Raw genomic sequence first — 19228 nt, 5'->3', positions numbered from 1 at the left:
AGTCACAAGGATGGGCTTGGAGCCCCAGTCAGATGGCATTTGTCACTCATCTGTCCTGAGAGGCTGTTGCGTCCATCTGCCTTGGCTGTAGACCAGGCCCCCCTTCTCTCTGAGGGGGGCAGATAATTTATTTCCAAGGTCCTCTAAGTTTCCTTACAATGTTCATTTAAGGTTAATGAATCAAAATACTACATTCAGTTTTTAAAGTAGCCTTTTGTTAGCTAATACCCGTGCTGATATTCTAACTTGTGTGAGTGCTGACCTATGTACAGGTAAACATGTATATCATGTTTAGTGTTTAAACATAAAGCATTCCCAGGTGTGAGTGATTTTAGGATGTTTTTACATGTCAGAAGTTAAATCAAACCCACTGCTTCTGCAGAGTGCCTTCTGTTCCCATGCAGAGGTCAGGAAGAATAGAGCCGTTAGGGTAATTTGTGAGGAAAAGGTGCCAGAAAAACCTGATCTTGAGGACAGATTCCAGACGCACACGTTGGTGTCATGAGCTGCTTATTTGGGAATAACTGCACTGTGGAGGGTGAGAGAAATCCCAGAGCACAAGAGTGACTGTAAAATGTTAGGCTCTGCTTCAGGTACAATTTTCAGCTGTAAGGAGTAACCTGGAGCCTGCTGTCCCATTGCTGTGGGGAGTGAGTAGAGAGAGAACTTATTCCAGGTGAGAAAACCACATCCTGCTGGATTTGTAGAGTTGGAAATTGTGGAAATAACAGTAGCAAGAGCACAGTGTTGTTTTTTTAAATATGATGCTTGCAGAGGTATTTTGTAGTGTTTGATGGACTGTGAGGAAACCCTTGGGCCCTGGGAGCAAGTTGGTAATGGTGGCTGGTAAAATCAGTATAAACTAACATACACTTGGGTATTTCCAGCTGCTTTGTGTGCCACGTGTGGCTGCAGCTGGGGCAGCCGGCTCACGGAGGGTTTGTGGCTCCAGATTGTTGCTGGTTTTTGTGCCTCTTGTGAGGCTGTGAATGGGCCAGAGAGGCATTCCCACCTTCCCCTGAGGAAAAGGGAGAGGAGAAACAAAAGAGAATAAAAATGGCTTTTGAACCCATTTTGTAAATGGGGCTGAAGCCTCGCCACGTACTCGGAAAGGAATCTCTACTATGTGCCGTTTCCTGATACAGCGCCTTAAAACGCACGAGCCCGGGCAGAAACAGCACTGCGAACCGGAGCGTTGTTCCCTCCGTGTTCCATTATCCTCTCCCTCAGTGAGGCAAGGCGTCTGCGCCTCCCGGGTCAGCCGCTGTCCCGAGCGAGGCTGGGGGAGCCTCGGGGGTTGCCCAGTAACGGGGAGTGTTGGCACCCCCCTGTGAGAGCCCCGGGGCCGTTTGGCGATCCTCCGTGAGTCCCGGGGCTGTTCGGCCCCCGCCCCCTCACCGCCGCTGCCACAAGATGGCGGCCGCTCCGCCGGACTGCGCTTCCCGGCGTGCCCCGCGCCGCCACGCGAAATGGCCGCCAGGTGCCGTGCAGGACTACAGCTCCCAGCATGCCGCGCGCCGGGAGGAGGGTGGGGAAAAGACTACGAGTCCCGGTGTGCAGTGCGCCGCCCCCCCGCCGATCCTGCGGCCTGCCGCGCGGCCGCCGCCGCGGCTTCCGGGGGAGAGGGGGCGGAGCCGGCGGGGGCCCGGCGTTGGCGGAAGTGACGTCAGGTCCGGCGGTGTGTGGCGGAGTGGGGCGGGCCGGGCCGAGCGCGGACCGGGCGGAGCGGAGCGGGGCCGGTGGGTCCGGTGGGGTCCGGGCGGGTCACGGCGGAGCGGCGGCTCCTCTGCGCACCGCAGGTGAGAGTCGGGGGACGGTCCCGGCCACGCACCGCCAGCGCCGCCGCGGGGGCTCGAGGGCGCCGCCCCCTCCCCTGAGGCGGCGCCGGGCCGCGGCCTCCACCCCCCGCGGCGGGGCCGCCCCTCGGTATTGTCTGCGGCGCCATCCGGGGCCTGCGGGGGCGGCTAGTGCCGAACAAAGCGGGGCCGGGGGGCGGCGGCCCCGCGGCGTTACCGCCCGCGCGGGGCCGAGCGTGGGGCCGGGGCAGCGAGCGGCGCGGCCCGGGGTTACCGGCACCCGGGTACCGACAACACCGGCTCGCGGCCGCGGCCCCGCTGCTACCGAAACGTGGCCCCGGAGCGGGTCCGCCCGGCCGCCGAGGGGCCCCGTCCCTGCCGGGGCGCTGCTCCCACAACCCCCGGCTGAGCCCCGCGCGGGGGAGGCGGCTGCGTTCGGTAACCTCCAGCGCGGCGCTCCAAGGCGTTTATATCAGATAGCGCTGGCGTCCCGCGTGGATTTGATTAAGAAATCTGTTTATTGGGCGGGTATAATTATTAGACGGTTATAATCAGCTCCCTCGATAAGAGCCGTGTGCTAATCTTGATAGATAAGGAGGAGCTGGGCCGGTGCTGCCGACTCGCGGGAGCAATCACCGGCTGATAAACAAGTCGCTGACTTCTGCCCCAGCTGCGCTAAAACACCTTCCTTTAATCTTCGGCTCCGACTAAAACCATGATGTTTTGGGGTGCTTAAAGCAAATATCGTAGGGTTTTTACTTAATTATTCTCTCTTTTTCTGTGGCGGGTAAGGAGCTGTGGTTTCTGCATGGAATTAGGCCTGACCTCACCTCTGGAGAAGGCAGTGGATAATCTTCTTTCGTGACTGGGTTTTAAATGCAGCCTCTTCAGTCACAAAGCTCTGAATTTTAATGATGGTCGGTCAAGGGCTCTTCATGGCTGTAACTGCAGCAAAATTCAGGGAAATGGGTGAATTAATTGGCCTTAGTGATGTTCTGGAGTAACAAACTGCACACTGCATACAGAAAACAACTCAGGGTTAGCTGAAAGTCTGTTGTTACAGGATTTTTTTATTTCTGTCTTCATTCCTAAGATACAAGTACTATTTTTTATTAGCGTCTTTCCTTATGCATTTGCAGTGTGCTTGCTCCACCACCCCCACTCCACACCAAAATCCCAGAGGAACTCGGGTCAGAACCTCACAGCGTGTCACTGTGGCAGAATTCTCCCTGTTTTCTGTTCTTTAGCACTGCCAGTGTTACATTTCCTCTTCTACAGTGAGAAGCTTTGAGCTCCTCTGCTTCCCACCTACTCCCAGATGGAAAATGGGTTATTTTTATTCCCAGCAGCAGTGTAGCCTGGCACTGGGGCTTGTTTCCTCCAGCAGCCTGCTTGGATTGGGACTTTTTGCAAGACTGAAGTGGCATTTGGCTCTCCCCCTCAGAATTCCCTGACTGAAAAGGTTGTACCAGTACTGGTGGAACAAGACTGAGCTTGTCCCCACACGTGAGCACAGAAACCTGGTTTGTATCTTGAAGTGGAGAAATGGGAAGGTTTATTTGTTCTGGAAGGTTTATTTGTTCTGTTGGAAGCTGCAGAAAATTAAATCAGGGGTGCTGCAAGTGAGGAACCAGCCTGGGGCTTCCTCAGAGTTCCTGCAGGATAAGTGAGTGTGGGCATGTTTCCCTGTGGGAAAGGCATGAATGGTCTGAGGGCTTCATCAGATAAAATTCAAATGTTCAGGCTGAGAAGATCAGCCTTGAAGATCATCCCCATCATCCTTGGGCAGTGGTGGACAAAGCTGGTTTGGTCCAAGCTGGGCTTCCCTCCCTCTCTCCTAAAGCTGGAGCTCCTGTCTCGTGGGAATGCTTCAGAAATGGGAAAGCTGGCCTGTGATTCAACAAATTAACCTTCCAAGCTTTTACACAAACAAGTAGGGTTGGTTTGTTGAGTTTGGGTTGTTTTTTTTAATTATTTTTACCATTCTGGACTTGTCTGGGTACAGTCACCTTTGTGTAGAAGCTGCCTGAGTTCCTCACTGCTGAGGTAGTTACTTTCAGGAAAATAATAATATCAAAACTAGCTCCACAAAAGAGAAGGTGAAAAGACATGCCAGTAAAAAGCGGGGGGGAAAGAAATTTGGTTTTTTAGGCTTTTCTTCCTGTACTCCATCCCATGTGTTGGTTTGGGGACAGCTGAAGTGGCTTAAAGCAATTTCAAGCTTGAATTGGGGTGTTAAATACAAAGTCCTTTCCTGTTTTATGTAAATGCTGCCAGTAATCCTCAGCAAGTTTGTTTTGAAAGAACATCAAAAAGAACCTGTTTTCCCTTGTGGAATACACAGTGGAATACAGGCATCTGCTCCCAGTTGTGGCACTTCCCAGGCAGCTGCAGTGACTTCTGTGCTGGGGTTTGCCTTTGATAGAGAAACGTGGAACACAGCAAGCCAGGCAGGTTCCTTCTTCTTTGTGCTTTTCTTTATTGGTCACTCAGGTGTGGCAGGTTTTTAGCTGGTATCATCAAGAGTTTTGAACCAAAACTTGCATTAATTCCTTAGATAACAGAACTGACTGGAATGCAAAGAGAAAATGTGAGGTGCTGGGTGATAAGCCCTTGTACTCTAATAACAACAAGGCTGGCTTCTTCTCTCTGAAGAAGTCACTCTTTGATATGCAGACAACGAAGTTTTGTTAAGAAAATAAAAATATTTTCACTTGCTGCTGAAGCTTTCATTGTGAATTTTAACATGAGAAAAACATTAGAATTTGACTTGAGTCATGGATTTTTGGTCAGGTTTTTTTTTAGGTCTTTTTTATGACATTGCCTCACTTTGTGTACTGTTTAAAGAAAATTGATACTACCAGTGTTAGTATCCAACAAATACTGAGCTTTTCCAGTGTTCATCTGTTTATTTGGGCATGGTACAGAAGGGCAGCAATGTTGTGTCACCTCAGAACACACAGATTTCCAGGTGGCCCTGTGCAGGGTCAGTTCCTCGTGGTTTCTGCTCACTGCAAGGTTTCCAAGCAGGAAAGGGCTGTGAAACCTGGCTCGTGCCATCACACACAACACTTAAAAGTGCTTTGGAAAACAAATTCTCCTTTTGAGTGTTTAAATATTTTCCTACTGGCAAGTTTCCTACTGTTTTTTCCTGTCACTTTTCATTGGCTGTGGTGCTTGGCTTCGGTGAGGTTCAGTTTGGGAAATTAATTTGTCCCTGGAATCCGCACACAATGGGAACGGTGTTTGTGATGCCGCTCCTTGCTGTGATCTCACAGCTCTGCTGCAGTCAGGGCAAGGCTGCCTGGAGCCTCTGAATGCAGGTGCAGCCTCTGTTCCCTTGGGCTGGGCTTGTGCAGGCAGGGAATGAGGAGCCTGCAGGTGTTTCATGCTGCCCTCCCTCAGTTGCAGGTTTGGGATCGGAGTGGCAGCCATGAAGGACCCGAGTCGCAGCAGTACCAGCCCCAGCATCATCAGCGAGGATGTGATCATCAACGGGCACTCCCACGAGGATGACAACCCCTTTGCTGAGTACATGTGGATGGAGAACGAGGAGGAGTTTAACAGGCAGGCAAGTAACTCCCTGCTTTCCATGGCCTGTCTGTCCTTTGTCCCTTCCCAGCTGAAGGGACAGGGCTGGGGTCCATCACTGACCCTCCTTTGGAGAGGAAGTTCCAGATGGGCTCTCTGGAGTGATCCTGGGGAACAAACAGGTCTCCCTTGCTCTGGCAGTAAATGCTGATCTTCTGTAGTCCTGGTGGAAAATACAGGAAGTGCAGCACATTCCAATGCATCCATTAATTAATTCCCTACTTCTGCAGGAGGGAGGGGAGAACAGAGAGTTGTCAGGAGTACGTGGCACTTGGGAAGGGCTGGCCCGGGAGGCGTTCGTGTGTGGACGTGCTGAGTGCCCCAGTGCTGAGCTGGGGAATTCCAGGTGCACACCTGCCTTGGGAACAGCACTGCTGCTCCACAGGGTGCTGGTGGCAGCTGCTCATTTTAATACTTGAATCTTACAGCTCCCTTTTCCATCCTGTGGGAAGGAAGCCTTACCTTCCTCTGCCACCTTGCCTCTGTCACCCTTTTCTCTCCTGCTCTGGAGACTGAGGACAGCCCACCTCTTTCCACAGCCCTTTCCCATTCCCAGCTTGCTCTGTGCTCTCCATAGCTGCTGCCTGTGCTCCAGCAGCTGTGGCTGTGCTGGGTGCTGAGTTACCAGCACAGGATCCTCAGGGTGCCAGCTCTGAGCTCACTCAGAGTCGGGTTTGCCCACAAAACCTCTGTTCTCTTGTGCATTGTTTCCTGTTTGGTGGCTTTTTCCCCCTGGGAACTGTCCCACAGTTAGCGTACAGGGGGTGTAGTTCTCTGGGAAGGAACTGAGTTGTGCCATGATTTTTCAGGCACAGATTCCATTGTCAGAGCAGAGGAAAGGTGGGAGTCTGAGGGGAGAAAGGTCATGCTCAGACACAATTGGGGCAGCCTGGTCACCTGCTGCAGACACAGCCCTCTGGGAGCCTGAGCAAGTTAAACTGGAGCTGGAAAATAAAAACAGGCAGTCCTAATTTCCAGCTCTTTGAGGAATTAAATGTTATTTAGTACTGCTGGAGCTGCCATGGAGGCACCTGTAGGGGTGCAGGCCTGTAACCAAGCCCCTGGAGCTGGGCAAGCCCCGTGTAACAGGAGCCTGTGGCCATGTGCCCACAGCAGGAGGGAGGCAGTGGCCCTGGAGTGCCACCCAGGCTGGAGTGCTGCTCTGGGGAATCACTGAGTCAGCCTTCGGTGCCTCTGGAGTGCCTGGGCGGTGGCTCTGAGCATGTGGGAATGAGTCCCTGTTCCCCAGAGCACCAGGTGAGCTGTGGGTGTGTTTGCCCCAAGGGCAAGGACCCAGATTGCACAGCAGTCCTGATAATCTTGCGTTAATGTTTTTGATTTGGTGTTTGTGGTAACTAAATTTCCACTCCAGGATTGAGGAGGTGTTTGATTTCAGAGCAAAGGGTAGAGATGGGAAAATTTGTTTGAGCTTCCACTGAGTGAACTTCTAAATCTGTCCTGAATCAATTTTCCATTCCCTCGTGTCTGGGCAAGTCCTTCACACCAGCTTCTGTTTCCCTGCTTTCCTCTCTTACACACTCTGATTCAGGACATGGAAAATTTGTAGGATGATCTCGCTCCAAAGCTCATTTACTGAACAGCCAAGGAAAACTGCTTTAATCTCTGCACTGCGTGTCAGTTCTGCCTGGGTTGGTTTGTCCTGCTCCCAGGACAGCAGGGCTGCATTCCTCACAGCTGCTGGCATCAGGTGGGGTTCCCCAGGAGAGCACAGTGGGTGAGCACACACTGGCAGTGAGGAGAGGCTGCTTGTTCCAGGTGACAGGCAGGGGTTATTTTTTCCCCAGGAGTCCCACAGGACACTTTCCTGGGGAGTGTTTCCTGGCTCTGTGTCTTGGCACAGCTCCCTTCCTCATACTTGCAGTGAGCTCAGTCCGGACTAGTTGGTACAGCTGAAATTTTTGCTTGGGACCTACATTTTCCTTCTCCTTCAGGTCGTAACAAGCTGCAAACAAAACAGCTGGGGTTGGGGGCTTCTCCTGCCTCTCCCTTTCAGCTGCAGCCCCAATCCCTTGGATAAAGCACTGATGTCCTTGCTGCATGGACGTGGTGCTGGGCTGGGGTGCTGCTGACAGCTGGGAAGGTCAGCTGGGTGCACACACCTGGGAATGAACCCCCCCACAAGCTCACAATAGATCTCTTGCTGAAGCAGTTTCTTTTCATTGCACAGATCGAAGAGGAGTTGTGGGAAGAAGAATTTATCGAGCGCTGTTTCCAGGAGATGCTGGAAGAGGAGGAGGAGCACGAGTGGTTTATTCCAGCCCGTGATCTCCCACAAACAATGGATCAAATCCAGGACCAGTTCAATGACCTTGTTATCAGTGACAGCTCATCGCTGGAGGATCTGGTGGTAAGCTCAGCTTCTCATTCTATTTCTAAAGCTCAAGTCTTTGTGCAAGGCTGGGGCTTATAGCTGCTTATGGCAGGAGAAAGTCCTTCCAGCAGAAAGGAGCCTGCTAAACCCTGCCTGGCTGTGCAGAGTAGGTGGGAAGGAGGTGTCTCCATGGGATGTGACCTGTTTGGTGGCTTTCTTCATAGCCACGTGGAGCCTTTCCCATGGCACAACTCCAGGAGTGGGTGGGATGTTATGAAAGAAGGGCACTGAGTGGAGCCAGGGCTGGGAAAGGGTCACTGGGCATTTGCCAGCATTGACACGTTGGGCTGGTCTGGGCCCTGTCCCAGGGTCTGATTGGGACTGGGAGAGCCACAGCAGATCCCTGGAACGATTCTAGGGAAGGGGAAAGCAGCCAAACTGTGACTATTTCCCTCTTTTTGCTGTCTGACTTCTGTGCAGAGCTCAACCCAAAGGAAAGGGCAGCATGTGCTTATTTTCCCTCAGAGAATCCACAGTTGCTCGTACAGAGCACAGACCCCACACCATCCTGTCACACAACTGCTCTGAGATTCAGATGCAGACCGTGACTTTCCCAAGCTGAAGCAGCTGCAGGCAGCAGTTTCAGCCTCAGTGAAGATCAGAAAAGCCTAATCCTCCGTTTCTTTGTGATAAAGAGCTCCTTTTGAAGGTGCTGGTGCCCCCCTTGAACTGCAGGACATGGAGCAGCAGCAGCTTGCCAGGGGGCAGGACAGGGGAGTCACAGACAGAGACATGTAAAAAATCAATACAGTGCTCATACACATGAAATTCCCAGAAGTGGCTGAAATTCCTGGAACAAGTCACCTCTTGCTTAAATAAGCAAAATTTAAAAACCTCATGGCACGTTTTAACAGCTCAACTTGAGAAAAGGCTATTTCAGCATGAGGGGAAGCTGCTGTGTTTGGTTAATGCCTGTGGTTTGCTGCTTATTCCCTGAGCCCTCATCCAGCTGAAACTTCAGGTGGAGCTAAGGAAGGTTGGATAACTCAGGGAGTAGCACTCAGGGAGAGGAATGGGCTTTTCTGGGGATTATAGACTGCTGCTAAGTGTAAGAAGCCTATTGTATACCTGATTGTTCCTCTAAATCCATAAACCTTTGCCTCTCATTGTGTTCAGCTTGAAAATAGAAGCTGAAAATAACAATTCACCTCGATTTCTGTTCTTCCCTTCCTCAGGTCAAGAGTAATCTGAATCCAAACGCAAAGGAGTTTGTTCCTGGGGTGAAGTACTTAAACATTTGAGTAGACTGGGCCCTCTTTTGGTGGATGTAGCACAATTTCCACACTGTGAAGCCAGTATTAGAAGATTTAATTGTAAAAGCTCTCTCTTCTTGTCACTGTGTTACACTTATGCATTGCCAAAGTTTTGTTAGTCTTGCATGCTCAATAAAAGTGCTGAGACTGTTATTAAGTAAATCTGTCAAAAGTTTAATGGAAACATAATTGGGCCCTGGCTCTGTGCGAAGGAGGCAGTGAGGTAAGAAGCACCAGTCAAGTTGAGACAAAGTACCACGTTAATAAAACCTTCTGCAGACTCTGACTTTTTAAACAGGACTTGGAATTTGCGGTGAATGGTCTGTTTTTAACTAAAGATGTGTTAACTGGTGCTAGCTTGCACCTGATAATGCCTTAACTTCCAAGTGAAAGTGAGGAGATCTGATTGTTATGCAAATTAGCTAACTTTCCTTTGAGGTATCAGTGTTGTTACTAATGTTAATTTCCCCCCTTACAAAACATCGTGATCCTGGGAAGCAGCGTGAGCTTAACCCAAATCTCACAGACCTGTACAGAGTCGTAGATCTCAGCTCCTGAACTAACATCCAGGCATTTGGGAGGAAGCAGTTCCCTGTCCTTTGCAGTGTGTGATCATGTTAGAAACCTTCCCTTCCCGTGCTGTTCAGGGAGGTGCGAGATCCATCACAGTTCCTGCCAAGAACAGGCATCCCACACAGCACTGCCTATGGAACCCTTAGCATCCAACTTCCCACAGCTGGATTTAACCAGGCAAACCCCAGCATTAGTGATTTGAGTGGTGCTTTTCCCTTGCTTTGTTTAATCATCACTACACAATAGTCTACAGCACAATGACTTTTTGGGGTTGTTTTTGGTTTTTTTTTGTTTTGTTTTGTTTTTTGGTTGTTGTTTTTTTTTTCTTTTAATAAAGCTAGAACAGTTTTGGCTTCTTAAACTTCATATTTGGGTAGGTTAAGCTGCCATACGTGTTCAGTGTGAATAGTGTTTAAGTTGAAAATATTGTAAAAAAATTATATTTTTTCAAAAATATTTAAAAAAATAAATAATAGTAGAACTGATGTGGTGGCTGTCTCATAACTGGGCATCTGGCACGGGAACTCACTTGGCAGCGTGTGGAGGACAGGGCTGGCACTGTGGAACCCCGTGGCCCTGGATCCTGGCTGAAGCTGGACTCTTCATGGAATCAGAGTGCTCTGGGTTGGAAGAGACTTGAGAGACCCAGTTCCATGGGCAGGGATGCCTTCCACTGTTCCAGGCTGCTCCAAGCCCTGTCCAGCCTGGCCTCAGCTGCTTCTGGGGATGGGATTTGTTCCTCTCCTCCCACTCCATGCTCTCCCATCGTTTTCCCTGTGGCTGCTCCCAGGCTGGCCCTGCTGGCAGCCCCGGGAGCCGCTGAGGGCTCTCAGAAGCTGCTGCTGGTGCTTGGCACTGGAGCCCCAGAGCTGCAGTCGAGTGCTGGCTGCAACAGTTTCTCCAGCCCCATCCACTCTTGCTTCACGGAATCTCCTGAGTTGGACTCACAAGGATCAAGCCCAGACCCTGCTCAGGACAGCCCAGCCCTGCTGTATCTCCTTTTTAAGCTCGGATTAAAGCGGAGGGACCCAGCTGAGGCTGCAGCTCTGCAGGACGGGCAGGGTGAGGTGGGGCCTTCCCGCAGGTGCTGCCCTGCAGCAGAACCACCCGCCTGTGCCAGGAGAGCCTCTCCCTGCTGGGGGAGCTGCACTGCACCAACCCCTTCTGCTCTGCTCTGCAGAATGGTAATGGAGCTACCCCAGCTCCGTGCTGGGCACTGCCTTCCCTTCCCATGCACAGAGCTGGCAAAACTTCTGCAGGATTTCCACTGGCCTGGGGAGAGTTTAGACTTGAGCACCTAAAGGAAAAGGTCAGCAAATAACACACAGCTGGTTTCTGTCTGCAGTGGGAGTTCCACCAGCGAGTCCTGCGTGGCTGCAGTTTGTCCACGAGCTTTGGCCTGGCCCCTGTCACCTCGGGGTGGTGGCAGCTGAGTGCAGCAGCCAGGAGCCAGCACGTGGAGCAGCCAGGCTGGCCGTGGCTGCCCTCCTGGAGCTGGGTTTATCCCTCTGCTGTGTCCTGTAGCACTGCGATGTTCATTGGGGAGGAGCTGCCCTGTCCATGCTGGGTTTGGGGTGTGACTGCAGCACAGGAGTGGCACCCAGCCCTGAGCAGCACTGGCACTGTCCCCAGACCCCTCTCAGTCCTGCTCCAGCCCCAGCGGGTGGGCTGGGAGCACAAGGAAATGGGAGGGGACCCCGCTGGCCAGAGCAGTGTCACACACTGTGACACTCTCCTCAGCACCAGCACCAGGACAGCAGCCAGAGAGGGGCTCAGAGCCTGGCTGGTGCTCTGGGAGGTGGGGAGTGATTGTATTTGCATCCCTTGGGGGTTATTTTAACTTGGGGTGGTTTTTTTCCCTCATCTTCACTTTTAACAGATTTTCTCACTTCTTTCCCTGCTCAGGCTTGGGAGTGAGTGTGTGACAGTGCCACCCCGGGCTGTGACAGGGTTGTGCAATTTTGCCTCAGCTCAACTTTGGTGCTAAATCCAGGCCAAGGACTGGCCTGACCCCGCTGTGGTGTGGGTCAGCCACCTCCGTGCCTGCGGCTGAGAGCAGCCTGGGGCATGGGGCAGTGTCACCAGCACAGCCAGGACAGGGCCAGCGCTCCAGAGCTCCCGGGCCAGGAAGGGTTTGCCGAGGGCTTGTGCTGAGCTGCGTCTCCCACAGCCCCGGGTTCAGGCAGAGCCCACCTGGAAGAACTCCAGGGTGTCCGAGTGCCTGGCAGCCCAGGAGGAGCACGGTCAAAGGTGCACAAAGAACGAGGAAACAGTGCAGGAGGCAGCACAGACACCGGTGGGGCACGTGCACTTGAATATATTATCGTTTTTAATGTATCATCTTAAGTTAGGCATCCTAAGGCTGGTCTGGACACTGCCCCACGCAGAGCCCGTGCCAGCTGCTGGCTCACCGTGCCGGAGCCGAGGGCACAGCACGGTGAAAATCCGTAGCCCCGGGTGGGAGTCGGTGGCCCCGGGGCTCTGGCTGGCTCCGATGCGGCTGACGGGCTTCAGCAAGCGCTGGACGAGTCTCAGCCAGCTGAAGCTTCGGGTGGAGCATGGCACGGGGTGGCGGTCCCCAGGCTGTGCCCCAAGAGCAGCGTTGTGTTTCCCTAGCCCTGCGTTCGAGCCGAGCGCCGGCAGCCTTGGCTGCGGCCTTGGTGGGCGCTACCGAACCCCGAGAGCCCCCCGGGAGCTCCCCCGGGAGCTCGGCTCGGCTCCTCCGGCGCTGGGGCGGGACCTGCCGGGAGCCTCCCCTGGCTCAGACCTTGGTGCACACCGAGCCCCCGTCCGGGCCCTCTGCGGCCGCCGCGCCGCTGCCCCCCGGCCGGGCCCTGAACCCGGTGAACACCGGGCAGATGGGCACGTTCCGGAGCCAGCGGCTGCTCCGCACCGCGCCCATGCCGAAGGGGAAGTCGTAGCTCCTCAGGCTGGCGCTGCTCGAGCTGTCCGAGTGCGCTCCTGCCTTCCACTGCACCAGCCCTCGTTCCTCCTGCGTCCCTGCGGGGTGTCCGGTGTCACCCCGGCCCTGCCATCCCCCTTGGCAGCTCTAAGTCGACAGGAACCTGCCCCAGCCCCGCTGCTTCCCCCTGCCCGCCCGTGTGCTTGGTTACCCGGGATGGTGTTGTCCAGGACGAAGGCGATGGTGCCCCCGACGAACATCTCCGTGGTCAGCAGCACCGTCAGGATCTGGTCCAGCTCGGGGACACCTGCGGCAGCGTGGGACGGAGCCGGGGTGCTGTGAGGAGCCGGATTTCCCCGCTGCTCCCCGGGTGGGCGAGCGCCGGCAGATCTGCCCTCCTCTCTCCCCAAACTCCCAAACTGCGGCTCCCTGTGGGGCGGTACCTGTGTTAATGGCCCCGGGGTGGGAATCCAGGTAGTTTGGCAGCGTCAGCCCGAAAAACATGGCAAAACCCAGCACGAAGAGGTTTCGGGAGGAGTTCATGTCGACGAACTGCAGGTTGGAGAGGCCGACGGCCGTGATCATTCCTGCCGGCAGAGACGCGGCGATGCAGGCGGAGGTGCCGGGGGCTGCCCCAGCCGCGGGGAGGCTGCGAGGGGCCCCCGTTCCTCCCAAACCCGGCCTTGGGCTCACCAGCCCCCGAGGCTGCCGGGACGTGGCCCAGGGCTGCGTTTGGGGCAGACAGTTACCGAATAAGGTGCAGAACATCCCGCCGAGCACGGGGTCGGGCAGGGAGGCGAAGAGCGCCGTGAATTTGCCGATGGTGCCCAGCAGGAGCATGATCCCGGCGCCGTACTGGATCACCCTCCTGCTCCCCACCTGCACACGGACACCGGCAGCAGGTGACGGGTGACGGTGCCTGCGCCCCCCGGCCGAGCCGGGACCCTCCCCGGCCCCGGTACCTTGGTGATGCCCAGGACTCCGATGTTGGGGCTTGAGGACGTGGAGCCATTGCCGGTTCCCAAGAGCCCCGCGATGATGCAGGAGATGCCCTCGGTGAAAATGCCCCTGGGGAACAACACGGTGGGGCTGGTGCCCATTCCACTGTCCTGCAGCATCCCTGACCGGTGTCCAGGGATGCCGCCGTGCGAGTGAGGTGCCGTGGAGGGGGGAGCAGCCGGCTGTACCTGTTAATGGCGTGCACAGGGGGCGGGGGCGCTCCTGCCAGCCGGGCACAGGAGTAGTAGTCCCCGATGGACTCGATGATGCCCGCCAGCGTGGCACTGAACATGCCCAGCACGGCTGCTGAGGTCACCGTGGGCAGCCCCCACTGGCCTGCCCGGGGGGCAGAACAGCTCAGGGTTGGGGACAGCCCAGGACCCCCCCACCGGTGCTCACCGGTGCCACTTTGAACCCCCCCGGGTGTTCCCCAGCCCCGGTGATGCTGCACCAGGTCCCCGCATCCCCAGGGCAAAGGGGTATCGGGGCCCCAGGGCGCCGCCGGGCACTCACAGGGGTAAGGGACACGGAACCAGGGTGCCACGGACAGGATCTCCCCGCGGGCGTCCGTCCTGGCCTTGTAGCCGTACTCCTCGGGCCGGCTGGGGAAGACTCCGGTGCGGGTCAGCACGTAGCAGATCAGCCACACCAGCATGATGGCCAGGATGATCTGCAGGGCACACACCGGCACCCTCCCGCACCGCTCCCGAGCCCGCCTGGGGGCAAACGGGGGAATGTGGGGCCGCCCCAGGATGCTCTCAGCCAGTCCCTACCGGGAACATCTTGAAGATCTGGATGCGGAGCAGGACAAAGCCGTGGCCCCGCCGGTAGCCGGGCAGGCAGATGGCGACCTGCCGCAGGTACTGGGCAAACAGGACAATCAGGAAAATGGTCCTGGGGAAGAGATAGATGGGATCCCTCTGATGCCTCAGGTTTCAGCTTTTATATTTTTCACATTCTGTGCTGCTTTAGTGTGTCGGTCTGAGCTTCATATTATGGGATGGTGAGCTCTGTGCACAGAGCAGGGAGACAAAACAATTCCTTCTCTAGCTGGGGACCAAGGACAAATGATCCAAACCTCAGGCCCAAGAGCAAAAAAAACCGTGGGCTGAGGAGAGAAAAACAAGAAGGATGGGACTGCATGGGCTAAAGCTGGAATTGGACAATGAACTGCAAGGTGCAAATGGAGCAGAACTTATAAAAGTGTGAGACCCCGTGACCGGTCATGCATTTTGTGACCATTTTGGTTCATCTTGGGTGCAGCCCTGGCTGGGCTCTTGTGCTGCCCAAGGTGGATCCATTGAGGCCTCCTAATAAATCCCTGCTTTATTCTTTAACTCTCTAGTCTCTGTTCTAGGGCAGCCTTCACAAGGCATCACCTCATACCCCTGACACCTTCCTGGCTCTGTGTTGGACAAGCCTCCCCCCTGTCCCCATGTTCCCCCTGTCCCCATGCCATACAGCACAGAGATGCCCCAGTGGGAGCCAGCCCGGTCTCCGGCTGCCTGGAAAACGGAGAGTCCGATGAGGGACACGGTGGGGGTGACGGTCAGCGGCCCGATGTAGCTGAGCAGTGCCCCAGGGAGCCCCAGCAGCCCGATGACCACTTCCACCAGACTGGACACCATGATGGCCCCCTGGATCTGCAGGACATGGAGAGGCACAGGAGAGGGCGTCAGCAGCCTGCCAGGGAGTCAGGGTGCCACGGGGTGGTGGCAGGATGGTGGCAGGGTGGTGGCAGGGTGGTGCAGGGTGGTGACAGGGTGATGGCAGGATTGTGGCAGGGTGGTGGCAGGGTGGTGGCAGGATTGTGGCAGGGGGTGGCAGGGTGGTGCAGGGTGGTGACAGGGTGGTGACAGGGTGATGGCAGGATTGTGGCAGGGGATGGCAGGGGGTGGCAGGGGGTGGCAGGATGGTGCAGGATGGTGGCAGGATTGTGGCAGGTTGGTGGCCGGTTGGTGGCAGTGTGGTGGCAGTGTGGTGGCAGGGGGTGGCAGTGTGGTGGCAGTGTGGTGGCAGTGTGGTGGCAGGGGGTGGCAGTGTGGTGGCAGTGTGGTGGCAGGATTGTGGCAGGGTGGTGACAGGGTGATGGCAGGATTGTGGCAGGGTGGTGGCAGGGTGGTGGCAGAATTGTGGCAGGGGGTGGCAGGGGGTGGCAGGATGGTGCAGGATGGTGGCAGGATTGTGGCAGTGTGGTGCAGGGTGGTGGCAGTGTGGTGGCAGGATGGTGGCAGGATTGTGGCAGGTTGGTGGCAGGGTGGTGGCAGGGTGGTGGCAGTGTGGTGGCAGGATTGTGGCAGGTTGGTGGCAGGGTCGTGGCAGGGTGGTGGCAGGGAGTGGCAGTGTGGTGGTGGCAGTGTGGTGGCAGGGTGGTGGCAGGGTGGTGGCAGGATTGTGGCAGGGGGTGGCAAGGTGGTGGCAGGATGGTGGCAGGGGGTGGCAGGATGGTGCAGGATGTACCTCTCGCATGCGGGGCTGCCAGATGTGGGACGTGTTGAGCGGCAGGGACCAGTTGCCATAGATCTCCTCTGGGGATGAAGGGCGGTGAGGTGGTCCTGGGGGTCGGGGAGCAGCCGGACACCCCCTGCACCCCCCTGCCCTCACCTTCAGGTGGGCATCGCCACTTGTCCAGGGCCAGGATAGACTTGGCGGGGACGAGGAAGGCCAGGGCGCTGGCCTGGAAGAGCGGCAGCCTGGGGGGACAGAGGGATCCTGCGCCCGGGCCCGGGGCTGGGCAGGGGGCCCGCGGGGCCGCGGCTCTACCTGATGCCCACGGTGGTCTGGATGAGGGTGGTGATGCCCACGCAGGTGAAGATGGTGCCGATGAGGTAGCTGACGGTCAGCTGGTCCTTGCCCACGCACAGGCTCTCGGCCAGCAGGAAGGGGACGGCGATGGTCCCGCTGAAGCAGGTCAGGTAGTGCTGGGGGGCGAGGGGGGGCTCAGCGGGGCTGGGGGTGCCCCACAACATGGGGAACGGGGATTTGGGGTCTGACACTTTCCAGGCCGTACCTGGAAGCCGAGCAGGATGCAGAGGTACCAGGGGGGCACGTCCTCGATCCTGTAGAGCATGTCCACCTCCGGCCGGGGGGGCCTGGTGCCCGCCCCGGGGTCCTGCTGGGGGGGCACAGCTCAGCCTGTCTCACCCTGGGGCTCCGTGCAGGGACGGGCACCCCACCGTGCCCCACGGGAGCCCCTGTGCCCGCAGGGATGGGAGGGGTCCCGGCTGGCCGGGCTCCATCCGCAGGTGTGTCACAGATGGATTTGGGGTGTGGTGCTGCCCACGGGGTGCCCCGGTACTCACCCTGCCCGCCACAGGCAGCTCCTTCCCAGGGGCGTGCGGGGAGCCCGCGGGGGCCAGAGCCAAGTTCCCATTCTGGCAGTGGGGACGAGGGAGGAGCTGGGTCAGTGTGGACCCGGGTGTCCCTCGGGAGAGGGGCTGGGCTCTGCTCTGAGGGACGCGGGTGACACCGGGCCGTGGCCCAGCGTGTTTCCTGTCAGTCCCACCCGGTGCCCGCTCTGACCTCCAGGAGGAGCCTGGGCTCCCAAACCCACCGATCCCTGCGTTGTATTTTGTTCCTGGAAAGTCTGGAGGGGGATCCCCCCGCCGGTGATGGGAAAGGTGGCACGGTCAGTCCCAGCCGCAGCATTCCAGCGTGGCCCCTTGGTCCCGCGATTCACCGCAGTCCCCACGCTCCCCCTGGCCTTTGCCAGCCCCAGCAGGGCATCCTGACCCTGAGCTGGCCATCGCTGGCGTGGGTGTGCCTGGCCACCACCTCCCTCCCCACCGCCCTGGGATGACACCGAGGAAGGGATGGGATGGGGACAGGGACGGCGCCTGCATTCACCTGGGGCTGAGCCAGGTCTCCCGAGCGGGTCCCCATTCTCCGACGATTCCCGGCGGCGCTGTCGCTGCTCGGGGGGTTTTATGGCCGTGGGAAGGACTTTAGTCCCCGGCCGGGCGGTGGCGGCGGCGGGGGGAGGGCGGCCATTGGCTGGGGGTTGTGAAAGCGGCGAGCGCAGCCCCGGCACGGATCAGCCATTAACTCCTTTAATTGGGGCTGCCCCCGCCCGGAGCAGGGCCCGGTGAAACATTAGAGCCCGTGGTTACAGAGTAATTCCCCGCTCGCCGGAACGGAGTCCGCGCTGCTGCGGGCACGGCCGGGCCGCGCCTCGAGCGACAGCGGCGACATCGGTGACAAGCGACACCCGCAAGGCGCCCACCCCCGGCACGTGTCGGCTCCCGCTGGGGACGAAGTCGGCTCCGAAGGTCGCCGGGGCATTAAGCATTAACCACGCCGGGCTACAGCTCGTTCTGCAGCGCCTTGCGGGGGTCCGGGCGCTCCTTGCGGCCGGCGCACGGTCCCTTGTCGCCGTGGCACAGCAGCTGCCGCAGCGCGGCCGGGCCCCGCCGGTGCGCGCCGTAAATCTGCGCCTCGCCGCGCTCGCCCACGTAGCCGTGGCACAGCTTGGAGAGCCTGCGAGGAGCCGCGGGGTCACCTGGAGGCGAGGGGACGGTGCCCGACCCCCCTGCACCGCCAAACCCCGACTCACCTGCCCGGCCACGGTCCCCCCGACACCAGCACGCTCAGGGACTGCTGGCTCGGCAGCCCCGGCCCCGACAGCCGCTTCTCCCCGTCCAGCTCCAGCACCCCGTAACTGCGGGGAGAGGGGGTTGGAGGCAAAATGGTCGCTGGGGACACCCCGGGGCACTCTGATCCCTCGGGCACCGCCGTCCTCGGGGACATTCTGACCCCTGGGGACTCGCCTGTAGCTGGGATCACCCAGATCCCAGGGACACCCCCATCCCAGGGACACCCTGCTCACCTCTCCCAGTCCTGTGAGCAGGTCCTCTCCAGCACCTCTATGTAGTCCGACTCCTTCAGAGTCTTCTTGCCCACCTTCCCCTCTGCCTTGCGCAGCTGCTCCTCAATCTGGGGTGAGAAAAGGCAGAATCGGGGCACTGAGGGTGGCAGCCTGTCCGTGACCCCGCTCCCGCGCGGGGCTGCGCTCTGCACCCCCTTCTGTGCAGCCCCAGCAGTTGAAGCACATCTGGGTCAGAGGGTCCATGAGGAGCCCCAAAAGGCTTTTTTAAGGTGCCGATGAGAATCTCCAGCAGGGGCGTGCCCCAGAGGAGCAGCAGCATCTCCCCACGCTAAAGCTTCCCCACAGGGGTTCTCACTGCCGCTTTTGGGGTGCCGTGTCCCCGGTCCCCACCTGGAAGGCGATGGCGTGGCAGGCGTCACAGCGCAGGGATTCGGGCATGTGGGGCGAGAGCCGCTCCTCGGGGCTGAGCTGGGGCGCGGGCACCGAGCGGGACGCGGCTGCGGGGGGGTCCCCGCACGTGTCCTCGGCCCCTGTCCCCCCCAGCAGGCTCAGCACCAGCCACGCTGCCAGCGCCGCCCGCATCCTGCTCCGACAGCGCGGGGCGGAGGCGTGGGGTGGCTACAAACCCCCGGGGCGGGCTACAAACCCCCCGGGACTGGCGAGCGGCCCCGAGGCGCGGCCAGCACACACCTGCATCCGGCTGGGGCGGCCCGTCCGACCCGGGCGTCGCGGCAGGAAGGGGGGGTGTGCAGGGGGTGCCCCCTCTCCAGGAGGTTTTTGCTGCAATTCAGTCCTGTAAAACTCAGCCTGATCCCTTCCCCTCAACCTCAGTCCTTCCTGGGATGGTGTGGACTTACAGGGGCAGGGGCTGGGTGAGGATTTAGGGTTCAGAGCTGG

At 57.8% G+C, this 19228-nt stretch overlaps 3 protein-coding genes across 4 annotated transcripts; 1 reads left to right on the top strand and 2 right to left on the bottom strand.

Moving 5' to 3' along the window:
• The first annotated feature begins 1642 nt into the window (after positions 1-1642).
• On the top strand, positions 1643-10090 carry PAIP2 (poly(A) binding protein interacting protein 2). Of its 2 annotated transcripts, XM_077186339.1 has the most exons (5): positions 1712-1799; positions 3146-3319; positions 5202-5367; positions 7576-7755; positions 8955-10090. In XM_077186339.1, exons 3-5 carry the CDS (start codon positions 5230-5232, stop codon positions 9018-9020), a joined length of 384 nt encoding a protein of 127 aa, XP_077042454.1. In that variant the 5' UTR covers positions 1712-1799; positions 3146-3319; positions 5202-5229; the 3' UTR covers positions 9021-10090. The 2 variants fall into 2 exon arrangements, with proteins under 2 accessions (XP_054498630.1, XP_077042454.1); XM_054642655.2 differs by lacking the exon at positions 3146-3319 and having other exon boundaries at positions 1643-1799.
• A 2258-nt stretch (positions 10091-12348) lies between these two features.
• On the bottom strand, positions 12349-17548 carry SLC23A1 (solute carrier family 23 member 1). The gene is given in 18 exon segments (XM_054642924.2): positions 12349-12605; positions 12719-12814; positions 12951-13094; positions 13257-13386; positions 13470-13575; positions 13695-13842; positions 14020-14176; positions 14280-14400; positions 14968-15149; positions 15967-16034; positions 16111-16199; positions 16270-16427; positions 16517-16621; positions 16809-16880; positions 17353-17399; positions 17402-17422; positions 17425-17490; positions 17493-17548. Coding segments are annotated over 18 exon segments (2004 nt in total). The 5' UTR covers position 17548; the 3' UTR covers positions 12349-12366.
• Positions 17542-18971, bottom strand: MZB1 (marginal zone B and B1 cell specific protein). The gene is made up of 4 exons (XM_054642925.2): positions 18722-18971; positions 18332-18438; positions 18059-18163; positions 17542-17982 (listed from the first exon to the last, which is right to left on the bottom strand). The coding sequence occupies exons 1-4, from the start codon at positions 18911-18913 to the stop codon at positions 17808-17810; spliced, it is 579 nt and encodes a 192-aa protein (XP_054498900.2). The 5' UTR covers positions 18914-18971; the 3' UTR covers positions 17542-17807.
• Positions 18972-19228: the final 257 nt, after the last annotated feature.

The sequence above is a fragment of the Agelaius phoeniceus genome, chromosome 15 (genome assembly GCF_051311805.1).
Source record: "Agelaius phoeniceus isolate bAgePho1 chromosome 15, bAgePho1.hap1, whole genome shotgun sequence".
NCBI lineage: Eukaryota > Metazoa > Chordata > Aves > Passeriformes > Icteridae > Agelaius > Agelaius phoeniceus.
This window is presented reverse-complemented; position numbering and strand designations above follow the sequence as displayed.

Bases quoted from the DNA above. Each gene is read 5' to 3' on its own strand.
- MZB1 (XM_054642925.2), bottom strand. From the start codon at position 18,913: ATGCGGGCGGCGCTGGCAGCGTGGCTGGTGCTGAGCCTGCTGGGGGGG. The intron at 18,164-18,331 runs GTGAGCAGGGTG...CTCTCCCCGCAG, and splicing joins TGCTCACAGGACTGGGAGAG to TTACGGGGTGCTGGAGCTGG. The intron at 17,983-18,058 runs GTGAGTCGGGGT...GGCTCCTCGCAG, and splicing joins GGGGGACCGTGGCCGGGCAG to GCTCTCCAAGCTGTGCCACG.
- PAIP2 (XM_054642655.2), top strand. From the start codon at position 5,230: ATGAAGGACCCGAGTCGCAGCAGTACCAGCCCCAGCATCATCAGCGAG. The intron at 5,368-7,575 runs GCAAGTAACTCC...TTCATTGCACAG, and splicing joins AGGAGGAGTTTAACAGGCAG to ATCGAAGAGGAGTTGTGGGA. The intron at 7,756-8,954 runs GTAAGCTCAGCT...TCCCTTCCTCAG, and splicing joins CATCGCTGGAGGATCTGGTG to GTCAAGAGTAATCTGAATCC.